Genomic DNA, 27043 nt, shown 5'->3' with positions numbered 1-27043 from the left:
GGCTGGAGAAGGATCCGGCCAACCCCATAAACCTCAGGAGGCTCCACAACAATCCTAATGCTGCAGATTCCCCCCCCCCTTTGCCCTTTGGATCTTGCTTTCTGAGGATTCAGAGGCATCATCAGCCAAACCTGCACCCGACTGCAATGCTGGCAGCTTTTAACGTCAGTGCAGACCAATTAGGGAAGCCGTCTGGAAAAGTGAAGGCTGCAATTAAATGTGTCTTCAAATACAGCCATAAACTGGCTTGCGAGGAGCTACGCTCACTAAAAAAAGAGGTTCTCTTCTTCTGCCTTCGCTATTTTTACTTCATCCCCATTCCAAATTTAATCACCTACCAGGAGTTCATCTGGAACGGGATAAAACACCCGATTTCCTAAAGGAAAAGTAATTAGACAGAGGGTTTTTAATGGTGGATTAGTCATTTTGACACCCAGACACATGGAGAGGCAGGCACTACCCAACCAAGGACATGTTCTAGCAGGAGATGGCGAGCATTTCAGCCTCACACAAGCACCAGGTATCTTCCCAGCTCCACACGCTGCCTGGCCTAAGGATGGAGCCCACTGCTGTGCCAGGGCTTGGATTGAAAAGTCAGAAACTCAGGGACAAAATGGAACCAAAAGAAGTCTTTGTGTGGGTAACTGTGCAACCTTGATGGGAAATGTCAAGGCAATGTGCTGGAACAGCATCCCACACGATGGACACGGAGAAGCTCCTGCTTTCCCCAGCCAGCTCAGGCGGGATGCGGCTGATTTGGAGCTCATTCTCCACTTGCTGCCTCCGTGGCCTGGATTTGCTCTTGCATTCCAGCTGTGAACAAAGGCAGGAACAGGGAAGGGAGCTCACAGAGTTCAAAGTCACCTTCTTAAACAGGTATTACACACAATACCTAAGCCATCTCCATCACTCATCGAGAGCCCTCCAGCCTCACAATCCATTCCCTGCTACAACCTCCTGCAGCAGCATCCAGCATTCCTCAGGTGGCCAAAGGTAATGCAGAGAGGTAGAAAGCACCCCGAAACCATCTGCCCACTGCAGGCAGACACCCACAGTTCACATGAAATAGCAACTTTTATTTCCTCAAGCAAAATTACCCTTCCATTTCTGCTCGATCAGTGGGTGAGGGATGGGGAGGAGCACACAGGAGAGGGAAGGAGCCCTGCTCAGACAAGTTTGCCATCAGACCTATCCTCACAGTTAAGGATCCACATCACCCCGAACCCCCCCTTTTTTCCCCCATGAAAGAAAATAAAAGCTATTGGCAACTCTTGATCCCAGAAGGAAAGAGCTGTTTTCTATCAGGCACTCTCAATTGTTTAGCATCAGTATTGAAGGGAAAAAGCAGGATTAGAAAAAGCCCAGGTTTCTGATGGAAAACAGCCAGACAAGCAACAATGGTTACAGGGCTGGGGTGAAATCCACGGCAGGGAGCTGTTACTGGAATTGAGGGACATGACTGAGAAAGGAGGAGATCCCCAGCAAGACTCTTGAGGACCAATGGGCAGGATGAGCAAAGGACCCAAGCCCCAAGTGGCTCCTCACTGCAGACCATGGCTCTTTGATCGTACCCTGCTGCAGTTTGGTCAGGTTAATTCATTAGCAAAGCTCCATTCCTCATCTCTTTCAGTATCAGCTGGAGCAGGGGGTCCTACAAACCCTACTGCAGAGCTAAGGAGAGGCACAGAGAGCCACGTTCTCGTGTTAACTCAGGTGGAACCACGATACATTCACCAGGGGTTGTTTCAGATGCAGAGACCAAAGTCTCCAATGGGGAATGCTGCAGATACCATGATTCAGTGGGCAGGGGAGGGAGAACTCTGTTTTTGTTTCAGATCAATGCTTAACTTATGTGAATGGATAAGCAGCAATGCATCAGCAATGTGCCCTCAGCCCTGGGTTCCCCGTCCCAAAGCACAGGGCCGGATCTGTTCTCACAAACCCACTGGTTAAGCAAGCCACATGGATCCATGTGCAAACCCTGCCCCTGCTAGGAGCAGGACAGCCCTACCTGTGGGAACTGTGCCCTAGAAGAGGCTCTTATTTCTAGGAGACAACACTCCACCTGATGGAACCTCATCTTCCCCATCCCCACCTGCGTGTACAGTAGAGTAGCCTCAGCTTTTGCCTTTGTCCAAGAGAAGGAGCTTCACAGAAGCCCTCTTGGCTGTGGAACACGTCTCCCCTTTCCTTTTTCTTTCTCTTTTTTGTTTATTTCTTGTTTTGTTGGGTTGCTTTTGCTTTTATGTGGTCAGTTCCAATTGTAGTGATCACAGACGAGGCCAGGCACCAGCCGTGAGTTACTTCTTTACGATCTGAATGACGTCTTCGTGCTCCATCATATGGGTTAAGCCCACTCTTTGAGGGCTGTATTTTGTGCTTGTCCCCTTCAAAGCAAAAAGGGAAGAAGGTTAAGAGGAGACCAGAGACAGCAGAGGACATGGATGTCATTTGCTGTTAAGCACTTACCCACACCAAGGCATACTTGAACTGGCTGGCTAATGACCTGTGGATCCGATGGCACTGCAAGAGAGACACCGTGTGAGGCAGTTCAATGGCACTGCTTTGCCTTTACAAACAACCTACTCAATACCCAGGAACGAAAAGCAACTCAACCCTATGGCAGAAATGACAACAGTGACTTTAGGAGCCAGTTAATGGCACTTGGAAGAACACAGAAGAGACGCAAAGGAATCACCAGCCCCCGAACAGCCCCAATTCCACTGCTCCCATGTGCTTCTTCACTGGACTGCATTCAGTTACCTTTATCAGCCTTTCCTAGCAGCTAGGAAAGCCACCTGAGGCAGATGGAATCAGGAAAGGTAACAAAAGGAGAAGCCCAGGTAACACTGACACATCCTGAGCTTTATGAAGCACAAATCACAGCAGGCTCCAAGAGGAAGCTGCCTTCTACAGACAAGGACACATAAAAGATGCAGAGAAATTACCACATGCTCCACAGAGGCCCCTTTCCGGAGAATAATGGCATCTGTAAAGTCTGGTCTCTCTGTGGAGAAGCAGGGAGGGAGGGAACAAAATGCATTTGATTTCCATCAAGTGTGTTCTAATATGCTGACACAACCTCACCTTGCCTTGTGCTTATTACTCCCAAATTCCTCCTCCCGTTACACTTGCCCAAACAGGCATTGAAAGCATCAAATCTGTTCTGCAGACACGCCAGTACTCACAAATAATAAGGAAGAAAGCAGACTTGCACACTTTATTTCCTTGTATCATCATAGAATGGTTTGGGTTGGAAAGGCCCTTAAGATCATCCAGTTCCAACCCCCTGCTATGGAGAGGGATGCCTCACACCGAATCATGGCACCCAAGGCTGTGTCCAGCCTGGCCTTGAACACTGCCAGGGATGGGGCATTCATCACTTCTTTGGGTACCCTGTACCAGTGCCTCACCACTCTCACAGTAAAGAACTTCCTTATCTCCAACCTGACCTTCCCCTCTTTTAGTTCAGCTCTTAGTGCAGAGATAGGATCAGGTGGAAGAGAAAGAATCTCCCAAGAGCTGAAAGCTGCTTAGGGAGAGCATAACTGCAGCATTCCCAAGACACACGAGCTCACTGACAGCCTGGCACCCACCAGCAGCCTGTCTGAGCACTGACTCTTTGTGTCTCAAACCTGTTCAGCCAATGGCCACTTACGTCCTCGTTTCTTGGTATAGATGCAGGTAAGTGCCAGGTATTCCCAGAGCTTCTCCAGCAAGTAATCCAGGTTCAGTTTCATGCCACAGCTGCAAAAGACCAGGAACATCTCCGTGTTTATTGCTGTCGTGATTTAGAGCTCCGGAAGAACAAGGTGAAACATCTCACTGAGGGTTAGGGGACAAAGGGGAAGTCTTTAAAGAGGCCACTAAAGGAAAAAGACCAAGGTGAAGTAGCTAAATAGAGCTTTCAGAAGGGTGAGCAGCTTCAGAGCACCAGATAGAGCAGCACTTCCAAACCAGCTTAAGATTGGCTTACTCTGGCCTGCAGACAGTGTGGAGAAGCCAAGCAGCCTGCCTCTGCAGGGAAAGGAAGCCTGGAAAAAGCGCTTCCTTGGCAAAAGCTGGAGAAAGGGGTACGGAATGAAGCAGCACACCTTCTGGGCCAGGACATCAGTGTCACAGGCTCCTACCTGATGACAACACTGTGGGGCCGCCGAGCAAGACGATCCACCTCCTCCATCGATATCTGGTCAATCTTGTTATAAACCTAAGTCAAAGAAGAAACAACACACCCTTTAGGAAGTCAATTCAGCAACACTGCAAGGAACTAAGACATGTACCTGCAGGTATCATGCATGGTAAGGCATGCACATGCAGGGTAGTTCCAGCACCTGAAATACAAACTCGGCTCCTATGAGCCAGAGGAGAAGCCAAGGCTCTTCATAAAGTAAACTGGTAAAATCCATAAGCCTAAATGTAAGTTTGGCCCTTTTAAAATTCATCCTTTGGGACGATTTGCAACGTGTTCTCCAGTACCTCTGGTTTCACTATAGACCCAGTTGCTACCAGAGCCGTTATGTGATCTCTGGCACATGGGACCAGTAGTGAAACCCCAAGCACAGAGCTTGCAGCACAGGAAGGCTCCGTGCCATAGGCACAAACCCCATGGCACCAGGACAGGCAGCTCCTCACGCTGCTCCACAGCACGCAGCCACAAGAGGGCACAGAGAACACACACAGAGCACAGCCACCCATGGAAAGCTTATGAAAAGCTCCCTGTGGAGCTGTTTTCCACTTCTTAACCCCCAAATCGTTACTGGTTTAGGAACCAGGAAGATCCAGTGTTTGCTTCGGCACAGGCTGGAGGTGATGGTGTGTGCAGGCTGCTCCCGAGATACTCACATAGAGGCAAGGCATGTAGACTCTGTTGCCTACAATCACATCAATGAACTCATCAGGAGAACAATCCTCTCGGAACAGGACCTCAGCGTTGAAGATTTCTGGAGGTGAACATTGTCAAGGCCCAAACCCCAACACATCCACACATCACCGGGAGCCAGCGGCCGGAGCTGGCTTGTCAATGCTGGCTGTCAACCCAGCAAGCACCAAAGGCACTGCAAGGCAGTCGCACTGCAGGTCCCACTTGATGCTGATGGCTTAGGGGGTCTCCTGTGTTAGGAAAAGGATACTGTATTCATGGAGGATGAGCTGCACCAGCTTCTCAGAGCACTGAGTCAACGTGACAGTTGAGTTGAAGGAGATGCCTCCACCCTTCTTCGGCTGCAGGGAGGCAACAGAGAGGCTTAAGAACAGTGCAAAATCCACAACCCTCTTTCAGTCAGTCCAACACAAGGGGCAGCACGCAGGGAGCTCAGCTCTGAACAGGCAGCCAGACACATCTGTGCTTGCAGCAGCGCAGGAAACCTCACCTTGAAGTAGATATTTGGTTTGCTTTTGTTCAGCCGGATTCCTACAGACTCCAGTTCTTTCTCCAGCAAGGCCCTGCAGGGACACTGCACATTAGTACCTGTGAGAGTGAGCACGGTCAGGGGACACCCACCCCTTCCCATTTTGACTCTCCCATTCATACAGCCTTTCACTACACCCTAGAAACCACAGCTAATATAGGACAGTGTGTGGTGGAAATCTAGGTTGACATCCCTGTCTCCAAACAGCCATCCCAGAGGGAACAATCCAGCTCAGGAGCCCAAGCCAGCTAGCTAGCATGCTTCTAACAGAGTACAACCTCCAGCTCGTACTCAATAGCTTTAATACCGGTTTCCCAACGTGCTGGGAGCACAACACTTGAGGGAGCTGGTGTGTTCAAACCCCTGGGCACATGGGAGCTCCTGAACCTGGCCACGCCATAGCTCCACAGCCCAGCAGCACATACTCACCTCTGTACCTCACCCTTCGTGGCATCCAGCATCATAATAACCACATCTGCTGTCCTGGCCACTGCTATCACCTGCCGGCCTCTGCCCTTCCCTGAGGAGAGAGGAGATGGCCACATGAGCAAGGAAAACCAGCTCTGAGGTCTGTGTCAGAGGAGGGCTGCTGCTTGGAAGCAAGGAAAAAGGTCCTGCAGTAGCTGCCCTGGCTGCAGCCAGCTGCTGGAGGGCCCTGAGGGACTGTATCTGGTCCATCCATGCTGTGTTATGTCCAGTGCAAACCCTAACAAATACCCTTTACGGCTGCTCTGCCACAGGATACAGGAATCAGTGTGTGCAGAGCTATTGGAGTACAGCTGCATGGGTGGAAATGCCATCTGTGACAGCAGGACACACATCCCCACACACATGCTATGGCAGCAGCTCCAGATACAGGCCTAGGGTCCCTGTGCAGAAGGGTTCAATGTATTTTCTGGTCCAAAAAGAGAGAGACCTTATTAACCAGGCCATGCTCCTCCAAGAGGAGACCAATGGGAGATTATCCTCAGCTCCCCAAGGCATCTTCTGACACAGGCAATGTGGGGACACTGACAAAGCCAGCACCCCCTCCCATAATCAGGAGTCATGGGAGGACTGGCAGGCTCTCAGTCAAAAGGGGTTACTGTGTAGCTGTAATTTCCCCCTCCGCCTCTCCAGCATCTTTCTTTAGACTTCCTCTGCACCACAAAACAGATGAGCAAGATAACACTCGCACAGGAAGGTGAGAAGAGCCTGCCTTGCTTTGGCTCCCACCTCCAGAAAAGCAGCTTTCTGCTACATATAGAACCGTATGTGGGCTCCGGGATAAAAATCGTGCCTCACATAAGACCAAGGACTCTTCCAATGTGGAAAACCAACGTGGAAACCATTGGCCCAGGAAACCTGCTAACGTGTGAGGCACCACAGGTACGCAGCTGAGGGCAAAGCCCTGCTCGACATGAACACATCGATCAGCCAACCTTGCGCTGCTCCTTCGATGATGCCGGGCAGATCCAGCAGCTGAATATTGGCTCCTTTGTACTGGAAAGGAAACAGAAGGGTGGGAAGTTGAAAGCCTTGTACAGGGCACCTGAGCTGCCTCAAAAGCCCCAAATACATGGTGCAAAGCCTGTGGAGAGCGGAGCTGAATGAGCCTGACAGAGCAGGACAGCTCTGCATAGTGCTGACAGCTCTGTTTCGGCAAAGCCACCTCCAGAGTGTTTCCTATGAAGCTGTGTGCAACACACCAGGCCCTCAGCTCCTAAAGCACCACAACACTGCAGCTGGGCAAAGCACCAGGGAGAGGGGAGAGACCCCTTCCTCTTGCTCCAATGAGGAAGCACAGGAACAAGCAAGAGCCACCACCTCACTGAGGCAGCTCAGAGTTACTCGGATGTGTTGCAGGTCTTACAGCAGCAGGAAGCAATGGGAGGTTTCCATTCATCACCAGATCTGTGGGGGCATCAGCTCCCATGTTGTTACTGCAGCAAAGCCCTCTTAGCAACTGCATGTGGATGTGTCACAATATTAGTGTTTGGGTTCACACCAATACAGTTGCTTTCATTATTTAACTCCACTTTGCAATTCAGACCCTGCTTTTCTCATTCCTCTTGAACGCTTTTCAGTTTGATGCCCTTTGTCATTTGCTTTGCTGACGGATGCTTAGCCCACCGCTAATAAAACTCCTCAAGGACAGGAGGAGTTGTGTTTTCCTTCCAAAATTGATCACAGTACAGATTGCCTCTTTTAAAGCTTCATTAAAAACAAATCTGTCAAGGTTTGCAGCCATCTGGTCAATGCTGCCAATAGCGGGTATGAAAAACTCAGCTGAGAATCGCCGCGTTGCTCTGGTCAGTGCAACAGCAGCGGATGAAACCCCACTCAGCCAGCCAATGCTGAGGAGTTAGGGAGCGAGGGAAGTGCCAAATCAGCACTGCACGTTGCACAAGACCTGCAGGCACTCACGACATCCTAGAGCTGAAAGCAGAAGTCAGTAGAGCCCTTTGGCTATCACTGCTCAGCGGCAGCACAAGCGTAACTGGTGCAAACAGACACATCAGCGTGGCTGGGGTTTCTTGCTGCTACTACTATGTGAAAAGGAGGAGAATCCTACTCACTTCTATGACCCCCGGGATGCACGTCAGGGTTGTGAACTCGTAAGAGGCAGCTTCGCTGGCGGTTGAGGTCATTAAGCTCAAAAACGTGGACTGAAAGGCAAGAGATGAGCATCACTAAAGAGACACCGACGAAAGCAAAACAAGCAACACCAAAGGGTTCCTCGGCTCTTAGGAACTGGGTTGTGGCTGTTCCAGGCACAGGGATTAAAGTGGCGATGGGACAGACAATGCTTTCCTGAATGATGGTAAATCATCGGGGACTGGAGCGATAGGACAAGGGTAACGGGTTCAAACTAAACCAGGGGAAGCTCAGGTTGGATAGAAGTTCTTTACTGTGAGGGTGGTGAGGCACTGGAATGGGTTGCCCAGGGAAGCTGTGAATGCTCCACCCCTGGCAGTGCTCAAGGCCAGGCTGGACACAGCCTTGGGTGCCATGGTTTAGTGTGAGGTGTCCCTGCCCACGGCAGGGGTTGGAACTGGATGATCTTTAAGTCCTTTCCAACCTAAACCAGTCTGGGATTCTATGATTGATGGAAATCTCATGCTCCCCCCTATTTTCTCTGCAATGCAAGACCAAGCTTCAGGCTGTTGCACAGGGCACAAGAGGAAGGAGGGGTTTCCCTACCCCTAACCTTCAGCTCTCAGCATACAACCACGTCCTGTTAACTCCCGGCAGGAAGGTGAGAGACGAAGAGCTGATGGCTTTCTGCTTTAGACACCACTACCCCAAGCTGGGAACGCAGAGGCTCTCACTGACCTTACCCACGGAAGGAAAACCGATCAGTGCCACGCGGGCATCTCCGGATTTCATCACATCGAAGCCTTCTCCCTTCGCAGCCGAGGATTTGGACGGCTCTAGCAGCTGAGCTCTGTACTTGGCAAGCTTCGCCTTCAGCAGCCCAAGGTGATACTCGGTGGCTGGAAGAACAGGAACGCAACACCCAGTTAACACAAGTGGGTGGCAATTCACTGCTAGACCCTTCCTAACAAACAACGCTGCGGTTCCTGGGCAAGGTCTTAACCACTGCCACGCACAGGAGCTGCTCTGTAGCATCTGAAACACTGGGCACTGAGAGCAAACCTTCGGTAACAAACCCATGAAGTCAGACTCAAGCAGCCAAAACGTTCCTTAGTAAAAGGAGAGAGCCAGAGGGAGAGCAGGGGCAGGAATGAACAGCGAAGGGAGCCAGTTAAACAGGGAGAGAACACAGGGGGAACGGCTGCTCCAGGGCAAAGACCCCTCCTTACACCCAGTCACGTCTGACGTTATAAAGAGGTAAGATTTCTTTTTTCCCTGCTTTTGTCAATTTTTAAAGACATTTAACTTAGAGCTCCCGTGTGGAAGTATTTTATGGGCTTATTCTTGGCAAAACCCGGCAGATTTTGGTTAGGTATTAGCAGGAAGTTCTTTACTACGAGGGTGCTGAGGCGCTGGCACAGGGTGCCCAGAGGAGCTGTGGCTGCCCCATCCCTGGCAGTGCTCAAGGCCAGGCTGGAGCACCCTGCTCCAGTGGAACGGGTCCCTGCTTGGGGCTGGATGAGCTTTAAGGCCCCTTCCAACCCAACGCAGGCTGGGATTCCACGGGAACACTTCACATTCCCAGCCGGCACAAAGAGGAGGCAGAGCAGGGCCCTTTGTGACAGAGAAGGGCACAAGCACCAGGGCTTTGCAGCTTCACTTCCCCACTCCCCACAGCAGCGGGGCTCAGGGCACCCACTCCGATAGACCCCAACGGGAGCTCTGCGCCCCACTCCCCTCTTTAAGCCACGGCGTCCCAGCACCACCAGCATCACTTGGGGTCTCCTCGCCCCAACCCCGAGTAGAGCCACGGTAACACCGGGGGGCATTAACACCACGGGTAATTAACACCGGGGCCCAACGGCGGAACAGCGGCTGCAGGAGGGGCAGAACCCCCGTTCCCCCCATGCACCCCCCCCCCCCCTCCGTACCTTTGTTCTTCTGTGTTCGGGCGATCTCCTTCTCGATCTCCGAGATCTTCTCCAGGATGCCCATGGCGGGGCCCGCACGCCGCGCTCCGGAACTGCCGCCGGGCCCCGTTCCACGTCCGGGTTGAGCGAGGCTCCGGGAGGGCGGTGCTGTGCTCCCGCAGCGCCGCTCCGGCTGCTCCCCTGCGCCGCGCGTTGTGGGTTCCGGGTGGTGGTACCCAGAGGGACACGGTGGGAGGGGATCCCGGGATAACGCGGGGGGAAGGATGGGCGTTAATGGATGGGGATTATAGGGAGAGCTTTAAGAAGGAGGCGGGATGCAGAGGGAGCCCCCCCGCTCCATTAATGAAGGCCAAATCCTGCGTTTAAAGCAATCAGCCCCATCCTTGCACTGCTCAACATCAACCAGAGCAAGCTGCTCTAGTAGAAGGTGTCCCTGCCCATGGCAGGGGGTTGGAAGTGGATGAGCTTTAAGGGGTTTTCCAACCCAAAGCAGTCTGGGATTCCATAACTGGATTCCTGGAGAAATCCCATTGGGAGAGGAAGGAAGCACAGCTCTCCGCTGGAACGAGAAGCGCTTTGGTTGACAAACACACACGGACACGGAGCCCTTGAATACAGTTCATGTTTAATTTGGATGTTGATCGCTCTGCAAAACGCCTCCTGTAACACCTTACAGAGACTTCACAACCTCTCCCCACACCAAACACCCCATCTCTGACCCCCAAAGCCCACACCGGTTCTCTCTCCCCACACCAGGACATACAGAACGCCTCTCCTGAGCTCAAACAAGGCAAAAGGAAAACCAAAATGAAGGTTTATAGGGGGGAAGCTCTGAGCACCAACAGCTTCCTCTGCTCCACAGCCTGCTCTGTGCCTACCACACGCATCAGCATCAGCCCAAGTGTTGGCTTCAGGATGGTGGGAAGGAGACGGCACGGAGCGGGATGCTCCTTCCCCATCCTTGGAACATATCGAGCCTCAAAGAAAACCCTTCAGAGGTTTCAGGGTACTTGGACATCTTAAACAACCCCAGGACCCTTCTTAACCCATCTCCTGCCAACAACCAGCATTAACTCAACTCAACCACAGCAGAAACCCAAGTGTCACACCCTGGGAAGCACAAGGAGGCTGGTGTCACCAACCAGCATTGCACAGAGAGCTCTGGAGGGCTGTAAAGAGCCTCTGGAGCTGTGTCCCTGCGCCCAAACAGCACCTAGGAGGAGGCTTCACCCCATGCTTGGTCACAGCAGAGCACCACTGAGGCTTCTGCCTCTAAACCCAGCACCATCCGTGAGGAAACCCCTCTTGCCATTGCTAAAGGGATGAGTTTCTTTGAGCAGGATAAAACAGGAGTGCGCTTCCTAACTGCTCTGCTCGCAGACGCTCTCCCTTCGTGCCTCGAATTGCTCTCCCACTTCCCCCTACTCTCCAAAGCCACCTGCAACAGCCAAGACAATGCACACGCTTCCCTCACGGCATAGGGAGGCTCCTGCCCCACGGAAGGGCCAGGTCCCTCCTTCTCCCAAGAGCAGGTCTCTCCCCACTTATGCTGGGGAATAGGATTCATCCACAGCAAACAGCGCGCTCAAAGCAGGCGATTCCTGCAGCACTTCCCAAGACCAGCTCAGCCACTTCCCAAATCACACAAGATCCCAACTTGGAATAAAGGAAACGGGCTCACCAAGACCGGAATACTTTCTCTTTAAGGCTTAAACTAGCAATTGAGCTGCTGCAATAAACCAAAGGAAGCAAGGGCAGCTCGAAAGAAGAAAACCCAAACCACCTTGGTGCCGGGCACAGGCAGGCTTCACTTCCTCAGCACCCACCTGGATAACTTCCAACACAAACCTCCTCAGAGGGGTTTATGCTTCAAAACCAGCCAGAAAAGCTCAAACTAAACCCTCATACAAGCCCCACGGAGTGGGACAGTCACATAAAACATACAACCGAGGCCAAGTGTTAAAATGTCTTTAAGAAACCAAACCACACGTGCATCACACGCACACACACTTTGGCACAGGAGCCTTAAGTTATCACTTGAAACATTCCAAGTCAGAGGAGAGCTACTTGGGGGTGGGTTTTGTTGGGGTATTTTTTGCCTTTCCTTGGTATTTTTAGCCCCATAAAAAGGTATCAAGCAGCGGTGGGGAAGCACAAGGAGTGAGTGCAAATGCTGCCCTGTTCCTATGGTGCTGCTTGGAAGCAGGCGGCTGATTACAGACACGTCTGGAAAACTAACACAAAACATTCCTGGTTTTCAATGTGAAAACTGTAAAATGCCATTGAGTACTTGTGCATTGGGGTCCTTTGGAAAAGGAACCATAAAAATATATATATATATTTAATAAAAGTCTCTTTTTTTGTCTTTTTTTGTCTTTTACCCTTAACTTAAGTAAAGAGCAAATATACACCTATAAGCAGAGTTCAGATCCACTTTACTGAGAGCCTGGAAGTCCATACATCAAATTAATTCCCAGTGGCTTATCCAGACACTGGAAGAGCTCCCAGCTTCGAAGGGCTGGCATTCCTGAAAGATCTGCAGCTCTGGCTAACCTCCTCAGCCAGCACAAAGCAAAGACTCATTCCAGCCTTATCTGCCTCAGCCAGTGCTCCCCCAACACGCTGCAGGTGAGCGGAGCCCCCCCAGACACGCAGGACCCGGCTGTGGGAGCAGCCATCTGGGCAACAAACCTGAGTCCTGGCGATTTCAACCCATCTCCAGGCTGGAAGAATGAAAATAGAAAGCACCCAGCTTGTATTTTCTTATTACTCAGAGGGCAAACCACTGATTCCAGCTACTGAAGAAACAGCTTCCAAAGGAGAGCCGGGAAGAACTTCAGTGATAGAGAAACTAACTGTGCAATAAGAAAGTGCATTTAAAGGTAGCTCAAAAACCAGATTAAAGATCAAATCGCCACTCGACAGGAGGGAGAATCAAGCTCCAGCAGCCACGCTCCTTGGGCTGGGTGAGTTTTACATTCAGGCTCTGTCTCGCGAGTCCGAGGGGCAGGAGAGAAGCATTCCCGTGCGCCGACAGGGACACAGTTCTCCTGGCAGGCCATGCTCTCCTGCCCAGTTTGCTTCTGTGTGGTACCAGTTCCGGACAGCTGTCATCGGAATTCATAGATAGGAGCACTGTGCTCAGGAACGTGAGTTAAATTCAATGACTGATACCTGGGAGAGAAGGAAAGAGATGGATGAAGAGGATTACATAGAGCAACAGAACTCCCCTAGCACTTGGCAGGCCCCAGGGCACACAGCCTGGTGGGTGGCTTTTCTCTCCCCTTTTACAGCCTCAGAGGTGTTCAGGCACCCAACACCCACTTACCCACAGTGCCAAACCCCTCAGCATCATTCCTCATTTCCATTCCCTGAGCTACCTGCAGGCAGGCTGTGTTTGAGGTGGGCTCTGGACACCTTTTGAAGTTCAACAACTTTCATGTTCAAACAGTGTTTGCTACAACTGCAAATCACACTCAGGTCTTTCAAAGCTCAGCTTGAGGGGATCTGTCTGAAAGCCTCCCAGGTACTTTCCCTCCCTCTGAGAGCTTCAGCTACCCTACAGATTCACTTGCTGTGTGTGTCACATTCGAGGCTGCCAGAGGGAAAAGAGCTCTCCACAGCTCACTGTCAGATCCTTGCCTCTAATAAGACACCAACTGACTTTGACTGGTCCTTTGTCTTATAGCAACACCCCAAGGACCTTGGACTACAACACACTGTCCTGAAGGGAGCAACAGCCAAGCTGTTATATGTGAGGAAGCACTGAGCTCACTCTCAGAAGCCCCTCTGACATCCTCTGAAGGGGCAAGGCACAGAGAAGCTCAAAGCCTTTATCACTGAGCAAGCACAAGCTGAGAGAGCACAACTCCACATGAGATCAGGCTGCCCTGTGCTCATCCTTCCTCACAAGAGGATCCTGTGAGCACCTGGACTGGAGACAAGGCTTCTGGAGGGATGCTTTTAGTAATCCAGAACTGGTATCTGCCTGCCTATGTACCAGAGCATTGCTTTGCTGAGCCATAGCACACCTCCAGACCTTGTACCTCCCCTGCTCCACCTCACCAGCCCAATTATTCCCCACCATGCAGAAAGGGCAGCACTTTACACCACACAAATGGGCTGCAATAGCTTGCTCTGGCCAAAAGCATGGCACACACCCCATCCCTTCTGCCCTGAGGTCCAGCCACCAGGCTAAACCCCCTTCTCAGGCCAGAGAAGCACCACCTGGACACTCCTAGGTTTGAGGAGCAGAAGGGAGGAAGCTTCCTTACCATTCTGAACTCCTATGGTAGTAATAGCCCTCTATAGATGCTGCTGACTTCTGGAAGCAGATGTAATAGAAACCAGCAAAGGAAGCACCACTGATGTCTTTGATGGTGTGATCTGGGACTAGGAACTGCTCCTGTGTACAAAACACAGACTCTGTTTTAAAATGCCAGTCAAATACACCCCCCCCCCCCCTTCAATGTGTCCTCCCAAACTGAGCATTGGCACCCACTAACATGAAGGCATTCCTGGCTGAGCACTCCCTGCACCCTCAGCAGCCCAGCGCACAGAGACCAGTGTGTTCTTTCACCACCTGCCACTGTAGGTATCCTACAGGAGAGCAGACAACCGAGGACAGAATCTCTTATAACAAGAGGGCATGAGATCAGTTTCAGCTCAAACCAGAAGCCAATTGCAAAGCCAGCAATCAGAGCCAGCTGATGATGAAGAGAGAGCTCTGGGGAGACCTTACAGCCTTCTACAGGGCTTAGGAGAAAGATGGAGAGACTTTTTACCAGGGCATCTAGTGATAGGAGATGGGGTATCAGTTTTAAACTAGAAGAGAGTAGATTTATATTGGGTATAAGGAAGACTTTCTTTGCTGTGAGGGTGGCAAGACACTGGCACACGCTGCCCAGAGAGGTGGTAGATACCCTACCCCTACAAGCATCCAAAGGGAAAAGATGCCCCCCAGTGGGGAAGAGATACCAGAATGACCTTCAAAAGCCTCTTCCAACACAAACCACTCCACATTTCTATCACCTCCTCCCCTTGCAGCTGCACAAAGCTCATGTAAAGGGGAAAGAATCAACCCAGGTGAAGAACAGAGAGGTGCAGACTGTCCAGTCTGTGTCACACACACAGGGACTGAAGACACCAATTCTCTCATCACCAAGCAAGATTTTCCTGTTGTGTTTCGAGCCGTGACTGCAGCCCTTCAGGATGCAATTAGCTGGCTAGACAGGAGTCATGCTGGAGTTTGCAGCTGTGGTGGGTTATGACGTTGGGAAGATGAGACCTTTCATTAAATCAGAGCTGACAAAGCTTTCAGGTACCACAAGCCTCTGTCTGTCATTTGTAAGCTCAGAGAAGGAGACATGTGAAGCTTACCTTCCATCTCATGAAGACATAGTCCCCATTTTTCAAATCCTCATAGTCAAAGTCATCAGAGTTAAATGTTTTTGCATACTGGTAAAAAGCCTGGAACTTCCCCTGAAACACAGAAGAAAACATTCAGGATGCTTATTCCAGCTCATTGGTGCCAGCTGCTATTTGGGAAGCAAAAGCTGTTACAGAACAGGACCTGCTCCCCAAAGGGGCTCTTCCCTTGGAGCTGTGCTAAACACACACCCCAGGATGAGCACAGGGGAACGCAGAGGATTGATTGCTGGACACCCACAGCCATATCCAGCCTGGCTGGAGAAGCTCCTACACTTCCAGAGGAAGCTATTTTGACAGAAACGTAACAAAGTCTGGCAAACAACAGCAAAGGTCAAGGTGGGGAGGCAATGAACTGCTTGATCCAGAGCACAGGCACACCCGACCCTGAGCAGAGGGTTCAGGTGGCCAAGACACAGGCACCAATTGCTCTGCCTGTGCTAGAGAGGCACCTTCTCCATCTCCACATCATTTTGTGATAAACCTTCAAATAAGGAGCATGTTCTCCTTGTTGGGAGGTCAAGAGATGGGGAATTGTTGCTGCTCCTTTCCAACCCCAGGGTCAGCAAGCAGAAAACAAGATGCCCCATCCCCTGTCATGGATCACAGCCACCAGCCTGCTGGTGGAACCTCTACCTACAAAGAACCCAGTGAGGGAAGGAGGGAAACATCCAAGAAGATGTCTCTAGGCCTTTCTGACAGCTCTGGCATGGGCACACACTGCGCCTCACCTCCAGAGCGGGTGAACTGAACCCCCATCTGCTTCCCCCAGCTTTATTTACCCAGTGTTTCCGATCCACATCTTCATCAGCATCCCACTTGCGTGTTAAGAAAGGATGTTTCTTACTGATTATTTCGCCTTCAAAGAAAGTGGTGAGGGTTGGATACTCCTGGGAGACAAGAGAGATGGATGAGAGGTCAGATTTGTCACCTAGAGCCAGAAACTCACACACACACAGGGGTACATGCACCCAGCAAGAAGCCACACGTCCCAGCAAGGTACATGCACCCAGCAAGAAGCCACACGTCCCAGGAGGAGCTCTGAGCTATCCAAGGCTGGAGCTCTCAGCTCCCCAGTCACTGACTGATTCTGCCTGCCTCACACCTCCAGGTCTGGTACACACACACACAAAGCCTCCACCCTCTTATTCCAGCCCCTCTCTGCCCCTCTGTTCACTTCCTGAAAGCAGGAGCTGTGTCAGAGCTGGACTGTGGGGAGTCTCCTAGCAGGACAATCACAGCCAGCTCCCCAGAGGACACCCAGCCCTTGCTGTGTGACTGCTCCAAAGCCCAAGGGCTGGATTAAGACACCCAGGGGAGAAAAACTCTTCTCCAGCTTTGCCTTAGCACTGAATTAGGAGAGCACTGGCAGGGAACAGCAGACTCAGCTGGGGTTAGCAAGCTTCTCCAAGCATCACCCCTGGGAGACAGCTCTCACTGACTGTCCCACACCATGAGCAAGCTTAGAGGGTGGATGGGAAAGGAAATATGTGAAGATCTGACTGTTCAGGTCCTCCTTTCTTTTCTTTCAGCCACACAGCACCACTGGTAGAGTGCCTAAAGCTGCCCCCAGGGTCAGATTTGGTCTGCTCAACCTTAAGGGATGCCAGACGAACTTCCCACTCCCAGGACTCCCATTACAGGCCCGCTGTACTTGCTCTACATAGCAAGCACAGGCTGAAGCTGTTAAACTGTTTGGTGGTGAAATCTACTCCATGCTCAACCCCTCCACTTCCTATTTCTAATGGCAGTTTCCCCCACCCCACAGGGAACAAGCAAAGCCTTTACATGCATCTTTTCTTGCTGTTTTCCACTTAACGCTCACCTCTGTAAGGCCTTTAATCTTCAAGTATCCACAGAGATAGGAGTTTTCCATATCCACATGCTAGAAAAGAGTGCAAGGTCCAACCATAAGCATAGGCAGGAAGGCACCCAATTGATCCAAAGCAGTTTCTGACCCCTGCAAAGCTAATTTCAGTCCAGCTCATTGCCCAGTGCTCACACTGGCAGCCCTTCCCCATGGCTGGGAACCATTTGGAATGAGCATCTAAGAGGTGCTCAGCTCACCTCTGCCATCCCTGACAACACCCTGCCTGCTTCCAGCTCCATCACACTGAGGCAGCAGCCTCTGCCCAGGTCTTCAATAGGAAGTAAACCTTCCCCTTCCATTCAGAAGAAGCCAACTCCGTTTTCTCCAAGTGAAAGCACCACTGACTTAATCACACCCTCAGCCCCACATCTCCCCATCAACCACCAGCAGCGAAGGAGTGTTTGGGTGAGAGAAGTGTAAAAAGCATCTTATTTACTGGAGATAATCCAGGCTAAAGGAAGAAAGCACAATACTGAGCTTTGCCCTCTGCTTATTTAACAGGCCTGATCCACACCTCACTAACTCACTTCCCATAGAATCACAGACAGTTTGGATGGGAAGGGACTTTAAAGCTCATCCAGTTCCAACCCCTTGCCATAGGCAGGGTCACCTTCGACTAGAGCAGGTTGCTCCAAGCCCCTGTGTCCAACCTGGCCTTGAGCACTGCCAGGGATGGGGCAGACACAGCTTCTTTGGGCACCCTGTCTCTCCTGGCTGCAGGGTGCACACCAAGGCCTGCTCAGAAGCCAGGTAAGGTCCCATGTGCTTTGAAGGAGCCTTTCTCCCAGATCCAACACTTTGATGCCACCCTTTTTTGGGCTCCATCTCATCGGCTAGGATGCTGCAAGGGTTCCACGAACCTTTAAAACCAGGGTTTTTTTCCAAGCTTTTCCCACCATCTCCAGCTCCTTTCTCAGAACAAGCAGCGAGTTATTTAGGGAGGTGCAGGCACTAAAGAGATGACTCTTCCTCACCTGTGCTGTGGAAATTGCCATTTCCCTGCACTCAGCACAGGGAGAGCAGCAGCAGCAGCCACCTCTCCTCAACTGACACACATGAAAACAGCAGCATTTTTAGCACAAAGGCACTGCCAGCCCCTGCGTGCAGTGGAGCTGAGCAGCCATAGGATGTCCCCACGGCAGCAAACCCCACCAGGTACATTGGTGCTGCTGGAGCTCGATCAAACACTCCCCCATCTGCTAGCCCTGGGGCTCCCCACTGCACTGTCAGGCTTCAGCACTGCCCTTACTACATGCTCCTGTGCCACCGAAGTGGGAATAAAGCTGTGAGCAGCGCGCTCTGTAGGGAAGCATGTCTCAGATGGCTGCTTGGCCATGCATTAATGACTCCATACCTCACAGCTCTGCCCAAAGTGAGCCTGCCTGGGTCTAGGACTAAGAATAAAGCACACAGGGTGACAATGACTGCAGGAGGAACGGCCACGGGAGGCAGGGGACCCATTCTCCAGCACGCTACAGCTGTCTGGTTGCATTCCTGTCACAAACCACTGCACCTCCCCTCATAGAGTGCACGAGCCTCCAACACCACAGGGATGGAGGACCCTGGGTCCAGCTCTGCCACAGCCTGGGACTGGGACCTGGCTCCCTGGTCATTCCCAGCCAGGCCTGAAATACAGGCCATCCCAGTGGAAGGGCTTCCGAGGACACCACCCATTCTGAGCTGGGCTCTTACCCTTCTCTCCTGCACGGCCACTCCACAGCCTGAAAGGAATGGGAAGGGAGGAACCTTGCCAGGCCCAAGGGGAATAGGTGCAGAGGGGAGGGGAAAGGCTTGAGCACAGTGAGCTCTGCTCAGAGTTTGAGGACAAGGTGGCAAAGCGGTGGCCCTCAGGGAATGGAGCTCCTCCTGGGGCCTGAGGGGAACAGGACACAGCCTTTTCCCCTTATCCCAAAAGGGGAGCACGGAAGGTAACAAGAGATCCCTGCAGAGCCTCAGCACTCAGAGCCGTCACTGGGCTTTACAGACCCAGGAGCCTCACAGGGAGGGCCATGGGCCTCTCCAGGCCCGAGGGGAAGGGTCCCCCCGTCGGGGCTGCAGGCAACGGGGACAGAGAAGGGGCCGGGTGCGTGTCCCCGCTCAGCCACAGGCCTCGGTGGGGCTCCGGGGCCAGGACACAGCGCTACGGCTGCGCTCTGAGGGAGCCGGGGCCGGGCCTGAGGGCAGGGAGGCCGGCGGCAGCAGACGGATGGAGCCAGAGCAGGCGTGAGGGGCCGGGAGGAGGTGAGGCGGAGCGGCCGCGGCCTGAGGAGACCGAGGCCCGGTGAAGGCGGGGGTAAGAACGCGCCGTCGGTCGTGCCCCTCACCTGCATGACGACCTCCACCTCGTAGGCATTGCCCTTGCTGCGCTGCTGCCCGCGGAACTTGGCCCCGCTGTACAGCAGCGAGGTGGCCACCCCGGGCTGCGCCGTGTTGATGGGGGGCGGCGGCACCAGGCTGCTGGCGGCCGCTCCGGCCGGCGGCGAAGCGGAGGAGGACGACGAGGCCGAGCCCGCCGCTGCCCCTCCGGCGCGGCACCGCTCGCTCCTCACCGGCATCTCGGGGGGGTCCCCGGGCGCCAGCGTGGCCGGAGCCGGTGGGGACCGAGACGGGGTCGGGGTGGGGGGGAGGCCGGGACTCGGCTCCGCTCCCCTCACGCCGAGGCCGCCGCCGCCTGCCTCACTGAGGGGCCTCCCGTCAGCGCCTCCTCGCGCTCCCATTGGCCCTTGTGGCCGCTGCGGGGGGGGCGGCGCCGGGCTCTGATTGGCTGCGGGCTCCCGGCACGCGCTTCCTCCCGGCAGGCGCTGCCGCGGGGCGCTGCTGGGAAATGTCGTTTCGTTCCGTTGGCGGAGTGGACGGGGTGGCGGAAGGGACAAAACGCGTTCGAGCCGCTGATTGGTTGACGCCGAGGGAGCATGGCGGCGCCCGTGCGGCGGCGCTGAGCGGGGCCGGCCCGGTGCTCTCCGCCTCCTCGCTCCCTCCGCCATGTGGCGCCGCTGCCGCCGGCTGCTCTGCGCCCGCTGCCCGCTGCCCCGACCGCCTCCTGCCGCGGCCGGCACCGCCCCGCTGCGGCCGGGCTGGGGCCGGGCCTATGCCCCGCCGGGAGGTGAGGGAGCGCCTGCAGCACATGAGGGGAGGGGGGCCCCCCTCATTCCCCATGTCCCATATTCCATAGCCCATATCCCATTCCCCATGTCCCATATTCCATAGCCAGTATCCCATATTCTATAGCCCATATTCCATAGCCCATATCCCATTCCCCATATCCCATATTCCATTTCACATGCCCCACATTCCGTACCCCATATCCCATACTTCATACCCCATATCCCATACCCCCCCTATATCCCACATCCCATACCCCGCATCGCATTACCCCCCCATACCCCTCATCCCATACCCCGTATCCCATTACCCCCTTATACCCCCTATCCCATACCCCATACTTCATACCCCATATCCCATACCCCGCCATACACCATATCCCATACCCTGTATTCCATACTTCATACCCCATATCCCATTACTCCCCTTATACTCCATGTACCATACCCTGTATCCCATTATTCCCCTTATACCCCACATCCTATACCCCGTATCCCATACCCCCCGTATACCACATACCCCGTATCCCATACTTCATACCCCATATCCCATTACTCCCCTTATACTCCACGTACCATACCCCATTACTTCCCCTATACCCCACATCCCATACCCCCCCCTATACCCCATACCCCATATCCCATACTTCATACCCCATATCCTATATCCCATACCTCCCTATACCCCCTCACATCCCGGGGTGACCTTCAGAGCTGTCATGGAGGGGGGGATCCACCGCTGGCCCAGCCCCGCCAGGCCAGGGAAGGGCCCCACGGGCCAAATGGGACACGGGATCCCCCCTGCAAGCGCAGTCCTGTGGGGTTGGGGCTCCCCCCCCTGCCTCTGAGCACCTCGGACAACGTGGTCCTGGTGATGGGCATCCCCCTGCGCCCTTTGCCTGGCGTTAGCGGGTGTTTGGAGCCACATCCTCAATGCACCGCTCCGATACATTGGGTTTGGGGTTTGATGGGGGTTTGGGGGTGTTTCAGGGACACTCTGGGCCGTGTCCCCTGCACAGACCTTGCTGTGCGTGGGTTTGAGGGCCCTAAAATGAGCCTGGTTCTGTCGGAGGTGAGCCTGCAGTCGCTGTGACTCGCTGCGGGGTCTCCTCTGGGGTGCATTGATCTGTGCCTTCACGCTGTGGTGCTTCCTGAGGCTGAGCAAATCCTCTTCCATTCCCAGCGGGAATGAGCTTTCTTTAGCCTCCAATCACAGAGCTGCAGCCTGGCCTCCTGCCTTCACCCTTCACAGGGTCCATTTGGTTTGGGGTTTACAGCGTGGCAGGTTCCTCCTGCCTTGCGTGAGCTGTGAGAGCCTTTGCGATGGCTTTAACCTGGCTCCAAGGTGTTGGATGTGTGCAGCAGCGCCGGTAGGAAATGAAGCTGCTCTTAAAGCAGAGCTCGCCTTGCTGCTGGGGCAGGATGGAGCTGGATGTGTGGGCTGGAGGCTGCTGTCGGAGGTGGTTCCTCCCCTGGTGACTCGGTGACACAGCGTGGTCCACGTGTCCCCAGCATCAGCCAGCTGTGGCACCATCGTCACAGCATCCTGCCCCTGGACACTGCTGGCGCGCACAGGTCAAGGCAGGGAATGAGAAGCGCTGCGGGTGGGTTTGTTGTCATCAAGGGGTTGCTGAGCCCTGTCCTGCCTCTGACCCGGCTCTCATGGGTTTCTTGTCTTTGACTGCAGTGGGAGAAGCTGCAGCAGGCTGAGAGCTGGGCTGGTTCAGCCTGGAGAAGAGAAGGCTCCTTAAGGGGAGACCTGAGAGCAGCTCCAGTGCCTAAAGGGGCTGCAGGAAACCTGGAGAGGGGCTTTGGACAAGGGCCTGTAGGGACAGGCCAAGGGGAATGGCTTGAACCTGCCCGTGGGGAGACTGAGATGAGCTCTTAGGCAGAAGCTCTTCCCTGTGAGGGTGCTGAGGCGCTGGCACAGGGTGCCCAGAGAAGCTGGGGCTGCCCCATCCCTGGCAGTGTTCAGGGTTCCAAGGGAGCTGAAGCGGAGTGAAGGTACTCCCATTGACGTGCAGGTTGTGCACAGCAGCGCTGTGCTGCTCACCAGTGTCCTGGCGCTTCCCGGTTGAGTGGAGCTCATTGTGGTGCTTGGAAGCTGTGGATCAATGGGCTGGAATTCTGTGGCCAGGCCACAGCAACAGCACTGAGGGCTTTGTCTGTTCTGGGCTGTGATGGGGAGCAGGGGAAGGGACCAACCTCCCCTTGACTGCCCCTAAAAGGCTGTTTTTGTCCCCAGAGAGGAAGCGGTTTTACCAGAACGTGAGCATCTCTCAAGGGGAAGGTGAGTTCAGCCACTGGGACAGGGCAGAGGGGCTGGTCCCAGCCTGTGTGAGCTTGGTATTGTCACCATCCTGCTGTCCCCTTTCCTCATCCATAGCAAAGCTGTGGGGTGGGAAGCCACTTCCAAGACCCAATATGTCCAAATGATGGTGTTGGTGCTCCCACCGCTTGAGCATCCCTGGTGCTTTGCTCCCATCGGCTCCAGCTCTCAGTCTGTGGGGTTGGTTGTTGTTCCTTAGTGCCTGCTCCTCTTTGATTCCTCAGGATTTCTACTCTGATTCCCCAGGAGGCTTCGAAATCAACCTGGACCACCGAAAACTGAAAACACCCCAGGCCAAGCTCTTCAGTGTGCCCAGTGAGGCCTTGGCCATTGCAGTGGCAACAGAGTGGGACTCCCAGAAAGACACCATCAAGTTCTACACCATGCATCTGGTGAGCACGGCAAGATGGGATGCCGGGACCTTGGAAGGACAGAACACAGTGTGCTGGGAGCAGTCAGGTCAAGAAAGTCAGGATTAAAGACAGGGAATCGAAATTCCAGGGGTTAAAGATAGGTTTGCCAGGCCACTGCTGCCTGATGAGGGCGTTGCCAGTGCGTGGAGTGGATTCCAGAGCAAGGGTTGAAACACTTTGGGGTGTAAGCCCTGTGCTGGGATGCATGAGATCTTCTCAGAGCATCTTCTGAGCGTGCTTCCTTCTGTATCCTGCCTTTCCCAGCCTTCCTGTGGAATTGGCATAGGTTGGTCTAGAACAGGGGTGACCGTGTAGACATGAGAATGGTCTCTAAACAGAGAACAGTGAGAGGTCAGGTTGTCCGAATGCCCATAGAAACAGGGGTAAGAGGTCAGGAGTTTGGCAGGGCACTGGTTGACACTGGTTGGGTTGACACTGGTTGGGTGACTCTATAGGGTGTCATTGGAGGTACTTGAGAAGGGGCTGGACAGTGTTAGTATGGACTGTGAGGGCAGGAGGAGAGAATGAGCTTCCTTCCCTGGTGCTTGATGAGCCCATCCCTGTGGCTTCTGAAACCAGGGAGATGATTCCTATCGCACAGTTCTGGCTCTGCACCCCCCTTTAGCTGCACCCCTCATTAACTCCTCTGCTGCTTCTTGGCTTTGTACCCCCAAGCCATGACTCACAGTGGTTTAAACGGCCTCTATCCCCCAGACCACCCTGTGCAACACAGCGCTGGACAACCCCACACAGAGGAGCAAAATGCAGCTGATCCGAGCAGCAGTGAAGTTCCTGGAGACTGACACTGTCTGGTATGAGATGGGGCACAGGGGTGAGGTTGTCTGGGCACCGTGGGGTTGGGGGAAGAAAGGGAAGATGTCTGTTGTAACTCAGTCACAGCAGGGCTCTGACCTGGCCAGGGGTTGGCTTGAGGGTTTGAATTGGTTTAGGCCACTTCTATGTCTGCAGACTTAGTGGAAGTTCATGCTTGTGAATGGGGATCTGGTCCTCTGCTGAACCCTGTTTTGGACATCTCCGTGCTGGGCAAGGGTGGGAGCAGCAGGAAATGAAGATTTCCTTGGGGAAAAGAAAACACCTTTGAAAGACCTGGGGGAAATCTGTGAGCCCAGTCCCTGGTACTCCTGTGCCAGTTCAGGCAGCTCATAGAACTTGTACCAGCAGCCAAATGCCCTTCATTCCTTAAAGTGGGCTGCAGGATCCAGCCTTTCATGCTCAGGCTTCGGTCTCACAGTCCCAGCCTCTGCGATATCCACTGGGAGCTGCATGGCCCCAGCTAAAGAGTTCCAGTGGGATACGTGCCCTGCTCCGACCACTAAACCTCACTGCATCCTGTGCCTGGCTTGGGGCTGCCTGTTGGCTGCTTTGCTGCTCTGTTTTGTAGTAAGAATTACCCTTGCTGGGCCAACAAAACGCTCTGAATTCGGGGAAGAGTGGGGGGATTGTTCCCAATCACTGCTGCCACTGCCTTCATTCCCCTTACTGTGCTCTGGGGGTGACTGAACACCCATTGTGGTTCTGTTCTGCAATGGCCCAGCTATCGTGTGGAGGAGCCACCTGCCTTGGCAGAGCTGCAGAAGAATGAATGGGATCCCATTGTTGCCTGGGCTGAGGAAAGGTAAGAAGAAGCCAAAGATGTTCCTGTCTGCTTTTGGCCTGCCCAGGCCAGGAGCTCTGGTGCTTGTGGCTGTCAGAGCCACAGGATCTGTGAGCCCTGTGCTTTTCTAAGGAGCTGGGTGATCATTCCAGGTACAACGTGGCAATTGGCTCCTCCACCAGCATCCTGGGGCCAAACATCCCAGCCAGCACCAAGGATACCTTCGTCAGCCATCTGGCATCCTACAACATGTGGGCCCTGCAAGGTGAGAGAGGTTATTTTGCACAGGGAAGGTTTGTGGCACAATAAAAGCAGGCAGTTTCTATGGCAGAACCTTTGTCACTGCGGTGACAGTGACTGCAACAGCGTTTTGTGTCTGTTGTTAACTGCGGATCTGAGACTGAAGTACCCAGATACAAGGATCAGTGGCCCTGTGACCTCCCTGAGGAGGTTCCACACATCCTCAGAGGTCCTCAGGTCTGTCTCGTCAGAGCATGTGAAGATGCTGCTGTAAAGCTGCAGAAAACAACCCTGGATCTTGTTTGTTTCGGGTTATTCCCTTCCAGGTATAGAATATATCATCACCCAGCTGAAATCTCTGATCCTGTCCATGGGTGTGATTGACAGGCACATTACAGTAGAGAAAGCCGTGCTTCTCTCTCGCCTGGAGGAAGAATACCAGGTAAATCATGTTACAAAGCAGCCCTATCATTCAAATAGCAATAATCTCAGCGTGACAAATGCATCTCCCACCACAAATAACTGGCAAGGGAAGTGCCTGCTATTGCAGGAGAGGTTCCACCTCACCACTCTCTGCATTTGAAGAGCTTGGAGTGTGCTGCTGTAAAGCAACACCATGGGCACAGCAGCGCAGAGAGCTCCTGGGGCTGCCAGGTTCTTTTTGCAGAGCCCAGATGGCTGCTTTGCTCCCTCTCTGATGTGAAGTGCAAAGTCGTGGCTGGCTTCTTTTGCTCTGGGTTATCCAGCCTGGAGGCTTTGGCAGACACCAAGCTAATAACTTGCTTGCTGGAAGCTGGCCTGGCACAAAGCTCTCCCTGACCCAAAAGTGGTTGAAATTGATGGGAATCTTTTCATCCTCCCTTTAAGGGGCTTTGCCTCAGGCTCCACTACAGATGCAGCACCACTCATCTGGAGATCTCCCTGCCCCATTAGTGACCAGCACAGCTCCTGGTTCACAGACATGAAAAGGGAGAGCTGCTGAGCAGCTCTATGGATAACCCAGTTCTGAACTGACTTCATGTTCCTCCTCTCCTTCAGATCCAGCGGTGGGGCAATGTGGAGTGGGCCCACGACTATGACCTGTGTGAGCTGCGTGCTCGTGCTGCAGCTGGGACTCTCTTTGTCCACCTCTGTTCGGAGAGCTCGACTGTGAAACATAAGCTGCTGCAGGACTGAGGCTGCTGGTCTGGAACAGCAGGAAAATGCCTGGGTCTGAATCCCTGGCATGACCCAAGGGATGGGAATCATCCTCCTGCCATCACATCTTTCCTGGGATCAGCCTCATGCTGAGGAGCTGTGACTTTGTGGGCAGCTCCTCTTTTGGGCTGCCTGTCATAGTGCAGCACCAGCAGTTTTGAGCCCACAAGGAGGGAAGGTCAAGGTGAGCATCCTCTGCATCCCCAGGCCAGCAGCTCTGTCCAGCGCTGGTGTCAGTAACGCATCAGAGGAGCTCCCACGAAGGAAACAGCTTCCTGGGCAGGGCACGGCACAGACATACCCAACATATGCCACATGTCTTCATAGCTGCCAGCTCCTGACACACACTTGTTATGGGAATCTGAAAACAGGCTCCGTTGCATCTGTTCTTCATCCCTCAGCGTGCCTGTATGTAACACCAGGGTCTCTCTGTTTGATTAAAGGCACATCCCTGCTAGATCCTGAAAGCCAATGCTGCTGAGTAGTTCTTTGTTTTAATCACCAAGCCGTGGTGCTGGAGGCTCTGGGATGGCTGCAGGCACGGAGCAGAGCAGACCCTACCAAACAGATCTGCTCCCTCTGGGTGAGCCTCCCCATGCAAGGTCCCCTGTCCTTGCAGAGTGACAGGGAGGCAACTGTGCAGTCCTGGAGCAAGACAAGGGGGGAACGTGGGCTTCGGAGCACTGTGAGCTAAACCTGTGTATGACAGCACCATGGGGCTTTCAGAGAGACCCAGTCTCTTCCCCAGAGCACGTATGCAGCCACCCTCTCATTTAACCTTCCCACCTTTCTCCTTGCTGCTCACCTCGAGCAGTGCCGCCCCGGCCAGCATCATTGCTCAGAAGCTGCCCACAAGTGAGTGCAGCAGCTGCTGTCACGGAGCAAGGAGGGGAATTAATGACTCCTCGCTTGGCTGTTGCGAGCAGCGGCGTGTG

At 53.5% G+C, this 27043-nt stretch overlaps 3 protein-coding genes across 3 annotated transcripts; 1 reads left to right on the top strand and 2 right to left on the bottom strand.

Moving 5' to 3' along the window:
* Positions 1-1055: 1055 nt before the first annotated feature.
* DRG2 (developmentally regulated GTP binding protein 2) lies at positions 1056-10062 on the bottom strand. The gene is made up of 13 exons (XM_065684684.1): positions 9917-10062; positions 8724-8884; positions 7967-8056; positions 6830-6890; positions 5838-5928; positions 5370-5442; positions 5130-5220; positions 4843-4940; positions 4131-4207; positions 3659-3747; positions 2949-3007; positions 2470-2523; positions 1056-2387 (listed from the first exon to the last, which is right to left on the bottom strand). The coding sequence occupies exons 1-13, from the start codon at positions 9978-9980 to the stop codon at positions 2301-2303; spliced, it is 1095 nt and encodes a 364-aa protein (XP_065540756.1). The 5' UTR covers positions 9981-10062; the 3' UTR covers positions 1056-2300.
* Positions 10063-10522: 460 nt separating this feature from the next.
* Positions 10523-19954, bottom strand: GID4 (GID complex subunit 4 homolog). Its single transcript, XM_065684683.1, has 6 exons — positions 19538-19954; positions 17169-17228; positions 16126-16233; positions 15296-15397; positions 14191-14321; positions 10523-13090 (listed from the first exon to the last, which is right to left on the bottom strand). Exons 1-6 carry the CDS (start codon positions 19928-19930, stop codon positions 13027-13029), a joined length of 858 nt encoding a protein of 285 aa, XP_065540755.1. The 5' UTR covers positions 19931-19954; the 3' UTR covers positions 10523-13026.
* A 139-nt stretch (positions 19955-20093) lies between these two features.
* On the top strand, positions 20094-26580 carry ATPAF2 (ATP synthase mitochondrial F1 complex assembly factor 2). Its single transcript, XM_065684682.1, has 8 exons — positions 20094-20316; positions 22560-22604; positions 22890-23035; positions 23771-23868; positions 24612-24692; positions 24824-24936; positions 25238-25353; positions 25950-26580. The coding sequence occupies exons 1-8, from the start codon at positions 20196-20198 to the stop codon at positions 26085-26087; spliced, it is 858 nt and encodes a 285-aa protein (XP_065540754.1). The 5' UTR covers positions 20094-20195; the 3' UTR covers positions 26088-26580.
* Positions 26581-27043: the final 463 nt, after the last annotated feature.

Source organism: Lathamus discolor, chromosome 6, assembly GCF_037157495.1.
Source record: "Lathamus discolor isolate bLatDis1 chromosome 6, bLatDis1.hap1, whole genome shotgun sequence".
Taxonomy (NCBI): domain Eukaryota; kingdom Metazoa; phylum Chordata; class Aves; order Psittaciformes; family Psittacidae; genus Lathamus; species Lathamus discolor.
This window is presented reverse-complemented; position numbering and strand designations above follow the sequence as displayed.

Bases quoted from the DNA above. Each gene is read 5' to 3' on its own strand.
- DRG2 (XM_065684684.1), bottom strand. From the start codon at position 9,980: ATGGGCATCCTGGAGAAGATCTCGGAGATCGAGAAGGAGATCGCCCGA. The intron at 8,057-8,723 runs GTCAGTGAGAGC...CTTGCCTTTCAG, and splicing joins GTTTTCCTTCCGTGGGTAAG to TCCACGTTTTTGAGCTTAAT. The intron at 2,388-2,469 runs GTAAGTGCTTAA...TTTGCTTTGAAG, and splicing joins TCAAGTATGCCTTGGTGTGG to GGGACAAGCACAAAATACAG.
- GID4 (XM_065684683.1), bottom strand. From the start codon at position 19,930: ATGGGAGCGCGAGGAGGCGCTGACGGGAGGCCCCTCAGTGAGGCAGGC. The intron at 14,322-15,295 runs GTAAGCTTCACA...TTTTGTACACAG, and splicing joins ATGTCTTCATGAGATGGAAG to GAGCAGTTCCTAGTCCCAGA. The intron at 13,091-14,190 runs GTAAGGAAGCTT...CTTCTCTCCCAG, and splicing joins TACCATAGGAGTTCAGAATG to GTATCAGTCATTGAATTTAA.
- ATPAF2 (XM_065684682.1), top strand. From the start codon at position 20,196: ATGTGGCGCCGCTGCCGCCGGCTGCTCTGCGCCCGCTGCCCGCTGCCC. The intron at 20,317-22,559 runs GTGAGGGAGCGC...TTTTGTCCCCAG, and splicing joins GGCCTATGCCCCGCCGGGAG to AGAGGAAGCGGTTTTACCAG. The intron at 25,354-25,949 runs GTAAATCATGTT...CCTCTCCTTCAG, and splicing joins GCCTGGAGGAAGAATACCAG to ATCCAGCGGTGGGGCAATGT.